At 39.9% G+C, this 17,282-nt stretch overlaps 1 protein-coding gene across 3 annotated transcripts; it reads left to right on the top strand.

Annotated features, from left to right (window-relative positions):
- The first annotated feature begins 442 nt into the window (after positions 1–442).
- Positions 443–17,256, top strand: st3gal8 (ST3 beta-galactoside alpha-2,3-sialyltransferase 8). Of its 3 annotated transcripts, none has more exons than XM_077528586.1 (9): positions 443–586; positions 8,584–8,866; positions 9,178–9,271; positions 9,343–9,481; positions 12,110–12,303; positions 13,372–13,551; positions 14,363–14,408; positions 14,677–14,796; positions 15,438–17,256. In XM_077528586.1, the coding sequence occupies exons 2-9, from the start codon at positions 8,722–8,724 to the stop codon at positions 15,603–15,605; spliced, it is 1,086 nt and encodes a 361-aa protein (XP_077384712.1). In that variant the 5' UTR covers positions 443–586; positions 8,584–8,721; the 3' UTR covers positions 15,606–17,256. The 3 variants fall into 3 exon arrangements, with proteins under 3 accessions (XP_077384712.1, XP_077384708.1, XP_077384711.1); XM_077528582.1 differs by having other exon boundaries at positions 8,584–8,896; XM_077528585.1 differs by lacking the exon at positions 443–586 and adding an exon at positions 795–932 and having other exon boundaries at positions 8,584–8,896.
- Positions 17,257–17,282: the final 26 nt, after the last annotated feature.

Raw genomic sequence — 17,282 nt, 5'->3', positions numbered from 1 at the left:
TGCATTGTGGGCGAAACTACCAAACGGTCATGAAAATGAATTGAATCCAATGGAATCGGCTCTAAAAAGAAACGTTTCAACCGCTGGAAAGTTGCTGGGTTTTTTTTAATTAACGCATAGCATGTGGATTACTGACATCGGGGAAGTTGACTTGCAAGCTTTAAAGTGTACAGTTAGCCAAAGATCGTCACCACTCTAATCTCCGCCATTCAAATTGATAAGGTAGTTGGTAGCCTCGTTTTTCCCTCGCGCATGCGCAAACGTAATGCGCACTTCGCTTATTTAGCAAATGAGATGAACAAATAGTGGGAGAGAAAAGTGTAGACCTCAAACCTTTTTTTTTTTTTTTTTTTTTTTTTTTTTTGCTAGATTGTAGAACTCAAACCCAAAGCAAGAAACCAGTGGGCGTGACGCCATCAATTAGCATGACGTAATCACGTAACGCGTCGGCCCGCCCCTTCCTGCTGCCCCCTCCCCTCAGGCTCTCCGCATCAAGATGACGCCCCCCCCCCCCCCTTCCTCCTCCCTCCTCATCCTCAAGCAGCCGAGAGAGACGAAGAAAGACCTCCGACGGCGAAGCTTTCATGTGAGTTTCCTCTTCATTTGTACGTTTCTTCTCGACGATTGTCTTGTTGTTTTGTGCTTCGGTTGTGTATTTGGACCGATATCGCGTGTTTTTGTATGTCTGCTACTCAAGTGAGAGAGTGTTCGCGTCGAACAAACTTGACCTGGGGGGGTCGCTTCAAACTTTGGCAACTTTTTTTTTTTTTTTTTTGTGCTCATGTAGCGGCGGCGGTAGCTTGTTGTCATGGTGTCATTTTGGCAATTGAAATTAGAATTCAAGTGTTCGTCTCCGAACCGAGCGGGCCGCTACACGAAGGAGGAAGTGAGGCTGTCGAGTCTTGATCGGAGGAAAAGTGATTTGTTTGATTGTAAGTTTGTTTGCTTGAAACGCGTTTGTTACTTGTTTGCTTGTTGACCAAAACTCTGATGGCATCAATCGGCTTCACTGGTGACGCCTCCAAAGGTGGCCAAAGTACGCACACGCTTTGAGAAGCTACAAGTACAGATAACAGTTGACCCCTGCATACTTTTGCCACCCTCACATTCACCTACTTGAGTATTTAGTTGTTGTTGTTGTTGTTGTTGTTGTAATAATAATAATATGTTGGACTGCAAGAAAAACATATTACAACCTACTCAGATGTGTGAACTCGTTAAAGGGATACTTGACTCGTTGAACAATTTTAATATTTTTGTCCAGAATGAATTTGATAACTTCAATATTTTTCATGTACAATTAATACCTTTTTTTTTTAAAGTAATTTTTTTTAATTGACAGAATACAAATGAACAATTCTTTTACAAATCTCGTCAATACAACAGTAAATAAAGAACAAAAAATATATATACAAACACTCAGACACTCCGATTCAATTTCACATAAAAAAAATGAAAGTATTCCAAGTTTTTATAACCCTGAAATAAAAAATAAAAAAAACGAAAAGAAGAAAATAGACAGACTTCAATTAAACAAACTAGATAATAATTTCAAAATCTTTTGACCTTTCTCATAATTTACAAATTTAAGAGACTCTATGTAATTATTCATATCAACCAAAAATACTTTAAAGCATGGCTTAAATTTGAAAAATTTAGCTTTGTGAATGTGAAATTTCCCCAATAAAATAAAAAGACCTAAAAAAAAAAAGTAATTTTTCAACTTGCTGTCGCCTGATGATGACATCACCCGTGCTGAGGAAGTAGGTAACGACCAATTGTGACTCACCTGTTTTCTGGGTTTGGTCAATAAACTGAGCCATGATTGGTCGTTACCAGGGCTGGACTGGCCATCTGGCATACAGGACAGATGCCCTGTGGCCCGGCCATTTGGGGGCCGATGCAGTGCTTTTTTTCATGATTATTTTTCTACATTTTAACACAGGAGACTTTAGCTACTTCCTCAGAACCGGTGATGTCGTCGTCATCACTCGACAGCAGAGAGAAAAATTACTTTTTAAAGGCATTAATTGTACATGAAAAATAATGAAGTTACCATATTAATTATTGACAAAATATGAACCTTTTACGGCTGAAAATGGATCCATGAGTCAAGTATCCCTTTTAAATAAAAGGTTAATGCTTTACAGCAGTTGGAAACAAGTAAGTGGCTTTATATTGGACACAAATGTCTACAATAACATTGATTAAAAAATATATATTTATGTACAGGACTAATACGCTGTAGATATCAATATTGTGATATTTAACATACACCTAAAAAAACTTGACATCTTTATTTTTTCATGAAATTTTCATGTGTCAAGCACAATGTACAATCATTGGATGGCAATGCACATTTAAGTTTGCTTTTGACTGGTCAAATTCAGATAAAAGCATAATTTTTATTTATTTATTTTTCCCCCCTCTGGGTGTTTAAGAGGTGCGCTGTACGGTCTTAAGCACACATGGCAGCTTTTATCCCGAGGGACAGTGTTCCGAAAGAAAAAGAAAGGAGTGGGTGGGGGGAATTGAGGGGTTAATTCCACCCCCCTTGGAAAAAAAAAAAAAGAAGGGGAAAAAAGAAGCTTTTACAAGAAAAAAGGGAGGCGATGTCGGGAAGAGCGTGTGGACAGGAAACGGCTGTTGTGTGTCTGGTAGTACAGTATATACGGTACCGACTCCACACTAGTGGAATGACTTTCAAATGTTGACATTGCCTAGCAACCAAAATGTTTAACTGTGTTCCTTTTGGGCTCATTAAGTACGCCGGGTTTGCAATGCATCCTTACCTGGCTCGGTCGTGCGTCACTGAAACAGGAAGTAACTTGTAAAACAGTCTCGAGTAAACAGACCTGTAAATTAACCTATGGATGCTAAAATGCTAATGCTAAATCTGGTCCCAGTTGCACTCTTGTCTTTCCTTAGTAGTTAGACTGAGTTAGAGTACGACTAAACTTGTCTTTGGACTACAGGTTGATGTGGGAGTGGATTTTGACTCCTCTCTCGGTCTATAGTTTAGAAAAAAGAAGAAATGCAGCAACAAATGTTTCTTTTCAGACCTGTTTTGCTTAAAATGTTTGCATTTTCAACCTCTGAAACGTCGCCATTTGTAATACCTTCACAGTACAAGAGCAGACTTGTGCAAAATGTAACCTACAGATGCTAACTAACATGATTCATTCTGGCCGCAAAAGTTGAATCCTCAGATCGCACTACGGTTTCGTCACAACGTGAAATATTGCCACGTTTTTTTACGCAGAGCACTTAGGCCAAATGATTGAGTGTTGTAAAAGCTTGGCACCCCCCTCCCCCCCCTCCCATGAGTTATAATTCATACAGCTAAACGATTGGAATTGGCGGAATATTGAGCGAGGAAGGCAACTTGTGAAATGGTCGTCACGTCACGTCACGTAATCAACCTGTGGAGGTGGCTAAAGTACTCGAGACCCGTCCATGTTTGTTCTGCCTGACCAGACTGCAACATCGGATTGAATCTAAAACCTAACTGCAGTGGACTTAGCCTTTCTGTATTGATTTTTTTTTCTTTTCTTTTTTTTTTTTTGGCGGTGTTGTCATCTACAGAGGTTGAAAAAATGAAAAAAGCAAGTACAGGTTTCTGTTTTCAAATCAATAAACTGATTACACAACGATATTTTAAGCCCTTCCAACAGTTAACTATCGGCATATAATGATTAAATCTTACCTTTGACACTAGGGGTGTGAATTGCCGAGTACCTGACGATTCGATCCGTATCACGATTCATAGGTCACGATTCAATTCGATACCGATTAATCCCGATATGAATTTACAAGTCCATTGTTGTGATTTTTTTTATTTATTTAAATTTAGAAAATACTAATCAGTAAACTTGTACAGTGTAAGATTTGTATGAAAATGTATTATTTATCTGAAACTTCAGTCTTATACAGGTTGTAATCTGTTTCATTTTTGAACAGCAATAAAATAAAATATTAAGGCTTAGTGTTCCATTAATATAGCATTTTTCCATGCTTAAGGTGTGCACTCTAAGACGTTTTGGTAAATATTTTTCCATCAAAAATGGATATTTAGAAATCGATTCGGCCGCCTATTGAATCGATTCGAGAATTGCGTGATGTAATATCGCGATATATTGCTGAATCGATTTTTTTTAACACCTCTATTTGACACCATAGCGATGTAATTTTTTGTTTATGAAATATTAGGTGTTTTGCTGGTTAGTTTCCTAACGCGGAAGTAAAACCCCGCCTCTCCCCATGTTTGCCACGCCCCGGCGATCCGACTGCAGTAGCTCTGCGTTTGAGCAAACTGGCGGAAGCCAATTCTTCAATAAACATTTGAAACAAAATGGCTCCTTGCTGCAAGAAGTTGAGGTGGTGGAGGAGGGGAGGAGAGAGAGGAAAGGAGGAGGAAAAAAAAAATCCCGGGCTGGTTTTGAACCCGTGACTTGCTGCTTACAGAGGAAGCACTACCACTACACTATTAGTTCAATTAGGTTCAACAGTGCAAAAGTTTTTAATTGTAGTTTACACAAGTGTCAGCCAGAACCTTTTGTGGGATTTTAAGACAGCCAATTGTCATTGCACTTTGGCATTGCAGATGTGAAGGATAATTGATTGCTTTGAATTCATTTGGACAGAATGTTGACTGATGATGGCTACTTTTATCACTATCCCATGGAGGTCTCAGAGAAGAGAGTCCGCAGAGGTGGTGTGGGGGTGTGTCGGCACCTTATGATGTCATAAAGTGAGCACTGCTCGTTTTCTCAGGTTGGGGAGGGGCTGGTGCTTGCAGAGCAGAATAATGTAGAATTTCCTCAGAGTGGTGAATGGAGGAAAGCGCCACTTTCGTCTTTTTTTTTTGTGTGGAATTATCATTTTAACACAGCTAAAAGCTCCAAAAAGTTGATTTTCCATGTTGCTGTCTTTTTAAGCAAATGGCATAGTTGGCAAGTCATGTTTGAATATTTTCAGACGACGACAAAAAACAGTTTTTACCATGTACGTTTTGGTAACAGTGAGGTCAAAATGACCTTGGTAATTATTTAGGCTGATCAGGTAAAGTACTTCTGCCTGGGAAAAAAAATCTGCTTAACTGAATTAACAAAGTATTTGTACTTCATTTCTGACCGGGAAGAAGTGCTCCAGAAATAGACGAACGAAAGCTAGCCTAAAACTCATGAGCGTCGTCAATGTGTCTGCTGCGAGCATATTTCGAAGGTCCTGATCAAAGCGGATAAATTTGCCAATGAGAGAGTGAAAAACTTGGACCGGCTTCCAATTGGGAGGCTGCTGCTAGTTTCCATTGCGGTGTCGGCACAAGATTCCAGATGTCGGTGAGACCAAGGAGTTCCGTCACATGCTACTCTCAGCATGGGAATGACCCTGTCAGCCCCCACCCCCACCCGGACAGACCCCAAAATAACAGAGAGATAATGTTACTCCATTCAGTCTGGCGCTCAAGGGACAGACGGCCATGAAGAAGAAACTGCAACTATCGTCAGCGAGATACGGGAGCACTTCCTGGAATTGTTTTGAAAATTCAGCCCTCAGAGACAGTTTTCACTTGGCAACGTCAAATTTGGGAGGAATGTTTGCCATGACTCGACCTCCAAAAATGTCTTAAGAAGCCATTACCAAAAAGACACAGGGCATCTGCCATGTTGGTTCAAAGCGGCCATTTTAGCAGGTAAACCCTTGAATTCTTTTTCTTCAGCTTTATTATTTGAAAATTTCAATTTGGCATTGTGAAATTTTGTAGGCATGTCACCCACAAAAAAAGTTAAAAAAAAAAAGAGACAGGAAGTCTGCCATGTTGGTTCAAAGCGGCCATTTTAGCTGGTAAACCCTTGAATTCTTTTTCTTCAGCTTTATTATTTGAAAATTTCAATTTGGCAATGTGAAATTTTGTAGGCACGTCACCCACAAAAAAAAGAAAAAAAAGAAAAAAAGACAGGAAGTCTGCCATGTTGGTTCAAAGCGGCCATTTTAGCAGGTAAACCCTTGAATTCTAATTCTTCAGCTTTATTATTTGAAAATTTCAATTTGGCAATGTGAAATTTTGTAGGCATGTCACCCACAAAAAAAAAAAGAATAAAAAAAAAAAAAAAAGAGACAGGAAGTCTGCCATGTTGGTTCAAAGCGGCCATTTTAGCAGGTAAACCCTTGAATTCTTTTTCTTCAGCTTTATTATTTGAAAATTTCAATTTGGCATTGTGAAATTTTGTAGGCATGTCACCAACAAAAAAATAATAAAAAAAAAAAAAGAGACAGGAAGTCTGCCATGTTGGTTCAAAGCGGCCATTTTAGCTGGTAAACCCTTGAATTCTTTTTCTTCAGCTTTATTATTTGAAAATTTCAATTTGGCATTGTGAAATTTTGTAGGCATGTCACCAACAAAAAAATAATAAAAAAAAAAAGAGACAGGAAGTCTGCCATGTTGGTTCAAAGCGGCCATTTTAGCAGGTAAACCCTTGAATTCTTTTTCTTCAGCTTTATTATTTGAAAATTTCAATTTGGCATTGTGAAATTTTGTAGGCATGTCACCAACAAAAAAATAATAAAAAAAAAAAAAGAGACAGGAAGTCTGCCATGTTGGTTCAAAGCGGCCATTTTAGCTGGTAAACCCTTGAATTCTTTTTCTTCAGCTTTATTATTTGAAAATTTCAATTTGGCATTGTGAAATTTTGTAGGCATGTCACCAACAAAAAAATAATAAAAAAAAAAAGAGACAGGAAGTCTGCCATGTTGGTTCAAAGCGGCCATTTTAGCAGGGAAACCCTTGAATTCTAATTCTTCAGCTTTATTATTTGAAAATTTCAATTTGGCAATGTGAAATTTTGTAGGCATGTCACCCACAAAAAAAAAAAGAATAAAAAAAAAAAAAAAAGAGACAGGAAGTCTGCCATGTTGGTTCAAAGCGGCCATTTTAGCAGGTAAACCCTTGAATTCTTTTTCTTCAGCTTTATTATTTGAAAATTTCAATTTGGCATTGTGAAATTTTGTAGGCATGTCACCAACAAAAAAATAATAAAAAAAAAAAGAGACAGGAAGTCTGCCATGTTGGTTCAAAGCGGCCATTTTAGCAGGTAAACCCTTGAATTCTTTTTCTTCAGCTTTATTATTTGAAAATTTCAATTTGGCATTGTGAAATTTTGTAGGCATGTCACCAACAAAAAAAGAATTTAAAAAAAGAGACAGGAAGTCTGCCATGTTGGTTCAAAGCGGCCATTTTAGCAGGGAAACTCTTGAATTCTAATTCTTCAGCTTTATTATTTGAAAATTTCAATGTGGCATTGTGAAATTTTGTAGGCACGTCGCCCATAAAAAAAGGCTAAAAAAATATATGCCCAAAAAGACACAGGAAGTCTGCGGTTTTGGTTCAAAGCGGTCCTTTTTAGCATGGAAACGCTGGAATTTTTGTTTATTAATATTTATTACTTTAACAATTCAGCTTCCAGAGCCTGTTTCACTCGTCAATGTGAAATTTGGCAGGCATGTCTATCACTTGTAGACCACCAAACAGTCTAAGAAGCCATTACCAAAAAGTCGCAGGAAGTCATATTGGTTCAAAACGGCCATTTTGGCAGGGAAACTCTTAAATTTGATTTCATCCGCGTTATTTGAAAAATTCACCCAATGGAGCCAGTTTCGTTTGTCAATGTGAAATTTAGTAGGCATGTCACCCACAACCCCCAACACGCAAATCAAGCCCCGAAGCCATTTTCATGTAACAACTTGGAACGCGGTTGGCAGGTATGTCACAAGTAGTAAAAAAAAAAAAAGTTTGTAGTTTGGAGCGTGGTTGCAAACGTTTGGAATGGAATTCCAATCAGTGAGCTTGTATTGAATCTCGTTTTGTATTCCAGTGACGCTTGTTTAAGTTTCTTTTGCTCTTTGCCGCACAAACCTGACCTCACTTTGTCCCCTCGCTGTTTTAACCTTTTGTACAAGTTTGTACAGTGCGCTAATAAATACACTTTGCTAATCCATGAGCTTAACTTTTCTTTTTCCCTTTTGAGTTGACGAGGCGGCCCACCTGGCACCGATTTAAAACCCACTTTCACTTGTGCTCTTGCTTTTTTGGCTCTTTTTGGAGTCGTTCACTCGTACCTTACTACTTAATCACTCTCTCGGGGTTTCGACATACTCGATTGTACAGTGCACTCACTTTTTGCCATTCACACATAATAATGTTGGTAAAGTAAAACTAGATCTGAAATCACAATTGCAATCGACCGAGCCGAGCCTGCCCGAACGTCACAAAAAAATGTGTATAATTAGCAGCCATTGAAATGCTTGGATTTTGTTTTGTTTTTTCAACGCCAAGTATTTGTCAAAACAAACGCTAATAAACATTCAGTATATGTTAGCTCAGTGAAATGAAAACGGGTTTTCAAAGACTACTTTTTAGTGATAGACCGATATGGATTATTAACATTTACACTACTCACGAAGCTTTTGGTCACTACAAAATGGTCAACTCAACTATAGTGGATACTAGTGAGACATTTTCAACACGGCCTTTTACACTGATTTTTTTTTTTTTTTTTTTTTCCACTTCTGCGCTTTTCCTGACAGGAACGCGACGTAGCCGACAAGACAGGAAGCAAACGCCGTCGCTCGGCCTCCGTGGCGATGAAGGCGAGGCGATCGGGAGCCCGGCGGGGGTGCAGATGAGGTTAAGCGGAATTGCCCCGCCCCCTCGCACCTCCAGACATGTGGTTGAAGAAGAAGCTGTGCGTGGCGCTGTGCATCGCCGCCGTCCTCCTCCTCATGCTGGCCAGCCAGAGCATCCAGAGGAAGCACTTCCTGTCCATGTCTTTGGCCACGCCCACCCGAGACAACAGCAGTCAGGAGACGGGTGAGGAAGACTCGCAATTTTCTCATCAAGGTAGGATTTTAAAAAGCGTTTAGTTTATATATTTGGGTTTCAAGTCAGGTTGCAATTTCAAGATAAGAGTCGGGTTTTAATTTGATACTTGTACAAATAGTACCTTTTAAAAAGACATTTTGCAAATGACATCACAAGGGCTCAGGTAAGCAATCACAGCTCACCTGTTTTCTCGGTTTGGTCATGTGACATTCACAAGCTGAGCTGTGATTGGTTACCTGAGCGCTTGTGATGTCATTTTCAGTGGTGACGTGACGTTTTTTTTTGTTTTTCTTTTGTAGCGTCTCCTGCTGACGTCAGCAGCACACACGCACTCGTCAGCGTCGCCGCACCCGAGAAACAGTCGGTAAAAGACGATGCTGGGCAAGTCGCAAGGTAACGTAACAGGTCGGGGGGGTTCCCCTAATATTTGAGGGTGGTCTCATGCCATCGCGCTGATCTCTCAGGCCCTGCGCTTGTCCCGACTCGTGCGTGTCGGACGTGAGCGCGTCCGACTGGTTCCGCCGCCGCTACGATCCCCGACAGCGGCCCGTCCTCCGCGACGCCGGCGAGCGTTTGGACCCGGACGCGCTCAACTGGTGGCTGGTGAGAACTGCGCTCGCCGACAAGCGTTTGATCATCAACAATTAGCAATTACAATTATACAAAACAATGAGCCCATTTTGACTGAGAGCTAACATTTCGTAAACCTCATTTAAAAACAAAAACAAAAAACATACTCGGGCTGTCACTATCCAATCATTTTTAGAATCGATCATTCTATCGTAATTTCACCCATTTAACATTTTCAGTTTGTATTCAAGTGTTTTACAAAACCCTCTTTTTTTTTTTTTTTTTTTTTCCCTGATTACTGCTTGTTAATCAACTATTGTTGTTTATTTGATATTGTGTAGTGATTAGTGATTTTCACAAAAGCCTTGACTCTCTGCACTTTTACTAGATTTTGACTGATTTTGCAAGGCCCGCAGTGTTCTGTTGCTATAAAAACATGGAACCTACAAAAACAAAGATTATTCTCTTATTTCATCAGGAAAAAAAAAAAACACAAGAGCTTGTTGCAACATGGCCATTGCTTTAAATGACCTCTTCAGCCTTCTGTTTGCTCTAGCACAAAACAAAAAAACGTATAAATATGTTTTTGGGAGTCAAGTACAAAGTATTAAAAACATATTTATACGTTTTTGGGATTGAATGATGTCGTGATTCTTTCTCTTAACTTACTTCAAGAAACAGTTGTGCAACTACCAAAAGAAAGATTAAAGTCTCTTCTTTCGTCAAGAAAAAAAAAAAAAAAGTGTATTTCTATCCGTTTCCATTTTGCAGCAATTAGCATTAGAAGTTTCATCATTATTCACATATCTAATTAGAATGTATTTATACGTTTTTATTCATTTTTATTTTTTCCAGAAGGCTTTGATGGAGCCTCTCAACTGTAAAGAACGGTTGAAAAAAAATTTGTGTTTTTATACAAGCGGCCAGCAGATGGCAGCAGAGTATAAGAGACCAAGCAGGTTTGTGAATAATGATGAAGCTATATTCTAATGCTAATTGCTTTGAATTTTATAGCAATAGAACACAATTTTCTGTGGGCCTTGCAAAATCAGTCCAAATCCAGTAAAACAGTCGGCAGCGAACGGGATTGCGAAATGTGAAAATGGCGGCGAGTGAATGAGTTAAAATAGTTTTTGATGAGTGGTCGAATAATCTATCATTTTTTTTGTACCTCCTAGTGCAGGCGGGTTTTCCTAAACGATTTTGAGCTTCCCATGAACGTAAAATACTTTTGTAAACACGAGAGGCCGAGTTGAGGATGCGTCCGCCTTCCAGGAAGTCATTTTGCAGGCGGCGGCAGCAGCAGCAGCTTCCATTAGCGCCCGCCATGAGGATCACGACAAGATGAAAGATGTCACGTGAAGGGACGAGAAGAGCCGCCGACGAAATGTCCGTTTGCATCTCTGTCGGATTCTTGAGCGCACGTCTGAGCGGATTTCCTGCTCGACGTTGGCGCACGCGGCGGCGCTATTAGGAGATTGAAAGTGGGGGGGGCAGACGATGATTTCATCTTGCTGATTCACTGTGTCGTCACTGCACCAAGCAGCCTTGAGATATCAGTTTCATTTGTTTCCGGTGCCACGCTCGCAACTCAAAGCTTTGGTTTGTGGAAAAACAACATTTTCTGTTCTGAAAACGAGAACTACAATACAGTCCTGTTTTTCAGTAAAGAGAGAAATTAAAACCATTTTATTTTTGTTTTTGTTAATCTGCTAAGGTTGGCCGTAAATGTAATTAAGTGGATATAAATACTTCGTCATGTATTATCTTCTATACATATGCATTATTTTAAACGCCAAGAGAATTAGCTTACGCCAAACGGTTAGCAATCGTGATTAGCATTAGCAATTCCCACTTATGGTAAACAGACGCTAGCTCTCATTTAGCTCACACATGCATCATAATATCTACATTATACATGCAATAGGCCTGCTCGATTTTGGGGGAAAAAATAATCACAGCAATAATTAAAATCACAATTATTCAAACAAATTATTATTATTTTTTTTGGTACAAAACAAGAAAATGTTTAAAGAGATACTTGACTCATTGAGCCATTTTCAGCAAAAGGGAATTATTTTTTTTTTTTTTAAGGTATTAATTGTACATGAAAAATGATGTTCTCACATTAATATTTTGTCCAGAATCAACTTTTTATTGCTCAAAAAGGCTCAATGAACAACTTTCAGCAGTGAAAAGTTAGCCTGTGTTAGCTTAAATTGAGCTCAACAACTTCCTGTTCCCGTCTTCTTCTTTGGGAACGTACAGAAGCAAAACTTCCTGTGCTCAAGTGCTATCATGTCGGGAATACAAACCCACACACCAAATACCAAGTTAGTGAGCAGACAAGTAACATCTTCCATTCGGCCACTAGGTGGCGCACTAACAAATTTGTACGTCTGAAATTGTGTCTAAAACATGGACGGCCCAAACGTGTTTCTGGTGCCGCTGTGAGGCAAGAAAATATAAGTCAAACTATTTTTAAACTTGACTTATCCGACTTGCAGCCCTCGTACAGACAATATTGTTGCTCTTCGCAGAGGATAAATAACACCGTCAATATCGAAGGAGCTATGTGGTTGTTTGAAAGGCACAACATGTCATTTTCTGTCTTCTTCCCATTCGTTTCCCGTCGTAACGTGACTCGTTTTCGCCCCGCAGAGTCTCCAGCGTTCGGGAAATGAGCGTACGCTACAGGAAGTGATGTCACGCATGTTCCAGATCATCTCCCCGCCGTCGGCGGACTTCACGCCGCGGGCGTCGCGTTGCCGCGCTTGCGCCGTGGTGGGGAACTCGGGAAACCTGCGCCAGTCGGGACACGGGAAGCTCATCGACTCGCACGACATCGTCATCAGGTACGTTTTGCACACCTGCTGCATCTCCGACTTGAAGGTGCCGTGATGCCCTCCCGTGTGGGCAAGGAGAGACACGGTGCTTTTTTTCACCACATTTTGCATTTCTTTAACGAAGCATTCCTGCTTGAACGTTAACATGGAGCCACAAAAAACTTGGAGGCGGATGCAGCCAGTTTCCGACAGTTTTGGTCTTTTGGAACCATATTATGCAAAAGCAAACAGGAAGTCTGCCGTTTTGGTTTACTTTGGAATTTGTTGTCATTTTTTCCGGGCCTTTTATAAGAGGTCATATTTTAACAGAATTTATCTGATCGTCTTCAAACTTGCCGTGATTCATCTTAACCTATTTAAGCTTAGTTTGCCGCACGCTGTTGCCATGGCGACGCAATGTTTGCAAAGAAAAATGCCATTTCTGAGGATCTAAATATTTCACAACTTTCTTCCGCATTTTCAATAAATGGCTCAATAGCGCCCTCTACAAATTGGAATGAAGCATTACCAGCAATACGTTTCACCTACATTTGTGAAAATTCTATCCTATAAAAAGTATTTTTGCAAAACCTAACAAAGTCACTATTTTGATTTTATTTTGGGAATTTCACACCATTTTTTGGCCCTTTTTTTTAAAAGTTATTTTATATATATATATATATATATATCTGCCTCTCTAACTGGATTTTGCCCACAGAATATTCTTTTGCTATAAAAAACATGGAAGCTACTAAAAGAAAGATGAGTGTCTTTTCTGTCATCAGGGGAATAAAAAACAAAAAAAAAAAACTGGGGGAAAAATGGCTTGTTGCAACATGAGCTCTTATACTCATCTGCCACCTGATGGCCATTTCTTGTAATAACTACCATTGCTTTAAATCACCTCTTCAGGTCAGAAGCTGCGTCAAAGTCTTCTGCTTGCTCTAGCATAAAAAAAAGCAAACGTATAAATCCGTTTTTGGGAGTGAAGGACACAGTATTCCAAACGTATTTCTACGTTTTTGGGCTTGAATGAGTTGTTTGAACTGATTTCCAGAATGTGAGTTGCGCACATGTGACCCGATTCCCGTTTCGCAGGATGAACAAGGCGGTGACGCGGGGCTTCGAACAGGACGTGGGCAACCGCACCACGCATCACTTCCTGTACCCGGAGAGCGCGGTGGACGTGTCGCCCGGCGTCAGCCTCATCCTGCTGCCCTTCAAGCTGCGAGATATGGAATGGCTCGCCAGCGCCTTGTCCACCGGACACGTCAAAATGTACACCAACAAAACAACATCTTCAGTCAACCTCCCGACAAGACGCCTTTTTTTTAGGCTTCAGTGTTCAAAGAAATTCAATAGAGCGTCTTCAACAAGCGTAACATCTTTTTGTGTTCTATAAAACGTCTCCAAGACAATTTAGTGTCTCCAAATTTTCATTGAATAGTTCCTAAAAAAAAAACAGCATTTTCCATAAACCGAAAGTGAACATTAACAACATGTCAGGTCTTTCGAAACATCAAAGACAATTTCACTTTTAAAGAACTAAGATTCTCCGCCATCCCCTAAATCAAAGAAATTTATAGAAATTTTTCAGTTCTTTGTACACATCAAAGAACATTGACCAAAAGAAATAACCAATAAAAAAAAATTGTCTTCAACAAATTTAACAAATGTGGTTTGTACATATTTAAAAAAATGTTGAAATATCAAAGACAGTTTGAAATGTAATTTATTTTGTCAACTTTTCAAGTCAGTTTAGTCTTGAACAAATTAGTTTTTTGAAAGCAAAGACTGTTTAGCTTAGTGGACAAATTGAATGAATTATTTTTTGTAAAAATCAAAGGCGTTCGCAGTCGAATCTTCAATGACCTCATAGACGTGCATTTGTCAACACCAAAGGCAGTTTAGTCTACAAAAAAAGTGTTTTTTGTAAACCTCAAGACAATCTTCAACAAGTCGTCTTTGTCAAATCCAAATAATCTCGAAATCAAAGACGTTTTGGAACGTTGACGTCGTGGTTTTGAAACGCATCAAAGTTGAAATGTATTCGTTGCTGTGAAGGTCAAAGACGTTTTTGTGTGTTCAGGACGTACATGCGAGTGAAAGAACGAGTGGAGGCGGATAAAGACAAGGTAAGCGGCACAAATGAGCCGCGTTGGCGCGCGACATGCTAACGTCACGCGCGACATGCTAACGTCACGCGCGACATGCTAACGTCACGCATGACATGCTAACGTCACGCGCGACATGCTAACGTCACGCGCGACATGCTAACGTCACGCGCGACATGCTAACGTCACGCGCGACATGCTAACGTCACGCGCGACATGCTAACGTCACGCGCGACATGCTAACGTCACGCGCGACATGCTAACGTCACGTGTGCGTGCGTGTGCGCAGGTGTTGGTGGTGAGTCCGGCGTTCTTCAAGTACGTCCACTCGCGCTGGACGGAAGGTCACGGCCGCTACCCGTCCACCGGGATGCTCGCCATCGTCTTCGCGCTGCACACCTGCGACCAGGTCGCCACGCCAACAGGCCGACGCCTACTTCCTCCTTCCTTGATAGTTTTTCTTCTTTGTTCCGTTTGTCTTCTTTCTTTCTCTCTTCTGTCCACCCGCCCGCATCCTTCCTTCTATTCTTCCATTGTTTCTTTTTCCTTCAATTCCCTCCTCTTCTTCTCTTTACCTTCTTTCCTTTCATCTGCCTGACTTCTCCTTCATTCCTCCACATTGTCCTTCCTTTCTTCCTGCTTTCATTTCTTCTCGCATTCTTTCTTTCCTTCCTTGCTAGTTTTTCCTTCCTTTCTTCCTCCTAACTTTCTTTCCATTCTTCTTTTCCTTCAATTACTCTTCCCTTCTTCCATTGGTTTTTCCTTCAATTCCCTCCTCTGTCTTCTTTCCTTTCATCTGCCTGACTTCTCCTTCATTCCTCCACACTGTCCTTCCTCTTTTAATCCTTTTTTTCTTCCTGATTTCTTTCCTTCCGTTCTTCCCTTTGTCTTTCAATTCAATGTTTTCTTTTCTTTCTTTTCTTGCCTTTTAATGTCTTTCTCCTTCACTCTTTCCTTCTGTTCTCTCTCCATCCTCCTTGTTTTTCTTCCTCCTTGCATTCTTTTTATTCCTTCCTTGACCTTTTTTCCCTTCATCCCGCCCCCCCGCAGGTGTCGGTGTTGGGTTACGGCGCCGACCGGCAGGGCAACTGGCACCACTACTGGGAGGAGAATCGCTACGCGGGCGCCTTCCGCAAGACGGGCGTGCACAGCGCCGACTTTGAGACGCGAGTCATCCGCCGGCTGGCCGAGGAGGGAAAAATCCGACTGCACGCGTGAGCCCAACCCGACCGGACGGACGGACGGACGCCGTCTGCCCGAGCGACACGCCCCCCCCAACGGACGCCCTCTGGCACCGAACCAACAAAACCCAAATCGTCCATTTTGTGCCTTTCCACGAGACTGCGGAGCATCCGGAAACCACACAAAAAAAAAAAACTTTGTTCTGTGGTGGGGAACGACCACACACACTTTTTGAGGGATTTTGTATTATTTAGCAAAATGTGACCTTTTTTTTTTTTTTTTTTTTTTTTCCCCTCCCCGCCCTCATGTGAGCACTTTGCCTTAAGGAAATGTCAGCCATCTTGTGGCTCCACAGATAACTCATCCTGTCATTCAAACGGAATGGTCGCCGTCCAGTAAGTATTTTGTCCCTATTTTTGTTATGCTAAAGTCTTTCATTCTGAAATGCTTTCAGCGAAAGTTCTCCTCCAAATTTGCACAAACAAAATCTTTTCCTCAAAAATTCTACAAACGAAATCTTTTCCTCAAAAATTGTACAAGTTAAATTTTTCCCTCAAAATTTGGACAAACGAAATTTTTCCCCCAAAATTTGCCCAAACATGGTTAACAAAGTGAGAAATAGATGAAAATATAGAAAATTCTGTAAATATTGTATGAAATAATGTGAAAATGGGTTTAAAATGATAAAATTAAAAAATACCCATCAGAGATGTTTTTTTTTTAACGCAACTGGCTGCTAAATATTTCAGTATTCTTTCAGCAGAAAAAAAATTCAAATGTGAAATTTTAATAGAAAAATTCTCAGAAATTTCTTCCACATTTGTTAAAAATGCATAAATATCCAGTTTTTCAATGTCATAAGTTTTGATTTAAAAGAAAAAGAAAAAACTTGGCAAATTTTGAGGATAAAACCAAGATTGAATCCATTTTTTTGAATGCATTATAAGACTGATATGGAAAATGAATGATGTGAATTCTGTCATGACATTTGTGTTGCTTGTAAATGTCACACCAAAAAAACAAAACAAAAGTGTGGCGCATTCACCAGTTTTCTTTTGGTGGTACCAAATGTTAGCGCCACCTTCTGGTGTTGACGTGTACTGTGAATGTAAAAGTCCTCCGATGGTCAATCGCACGTGCTGCTTTTTTTTTTTTTGTTTGTTTGCAAGTGACAATGAAGGAAAATGAGGACCATGCAGTATTTTTGTTTTGTTTTTGTTTTTCATATATAGCATGCAGCGTAGATTGTAACCTTCTATTTTCTTTGGGGTCATATGGAAAGGAAGAAATCAAATATGTATTTAACAACCACTAATGTCCTTCAAATTCCTGTGAAATGATGGCACTCGTAGTATTTTGACTTTATTCTTAACATTTGATTTCTTTTTTGGAGGTGCCCTATTAGTCATTTTTCCCTCTGTGATTGTGTTACGATTGTATTTTTCAAATCATTGTTATCAAAATGGATCATTTCAAGGTAAAAACAAGTCAAAAGTTGTTTTCGTTATGTTTTGCTTTCTGCACACGTCCCAATACTTTTGTCTATTTTTTTTAATACTCTTGCTATATGTGTCCCAAGACTTTTATCCATGTAAGAGTTTGTGAATTTGTGAAGGCACTGCTGCCACTTGGACTGAACGATAACGAGAAAATAAAATGATTTAAAAAAAAAAAAAAAAAAATCCAAAAAGTTTTTCTATCCCAAAAAAGGCA

This window comes from Festucalex cinctus, chromosome 8, assembly GCF_051991245.1.
Source record: "Festucalex cinctus isolate MCC-2025b chromosome 8, RoL_Fcin_1.0, whole genome shotgun sequence".
Classification (NCBI taxonomy): Eukaryota; Metazoa; Chordata; class Actinopteri; order Syngnathiformes; family Syngnathidae; genus Festucalex; species Festucalex cinctus.
Note: the sequence above shows the minus strand (reverse complement) of the source record. Positions and strands in the feature narration are given on the sequence as shown.

Bases quoted from the DNA above. Each gene is read 5' to 3' on its own strand.
- st3gal8 (XM_077528582.1), top strand. From the start codon at position 8,722: ATGTGGTTGAAGAAGAAGCTGTGCGTGGCGCTGTGCATCGCCGCCGTC. The intron at 13,552-14,362 runs GTACACCAACAA...TTGTGTGTTCAG, and splicing joins TCCACCGGACACGTCAAAAT to GACGTACATGCGAGTGAAAG. The intron at 14,409-14,676 runs GTAAGCGGCACA...GCGTGTGCGCAG, and splicing joins TGGAGGCGGATAAAGACAAG to GTGTTGGTGGTGAGTCCGGC.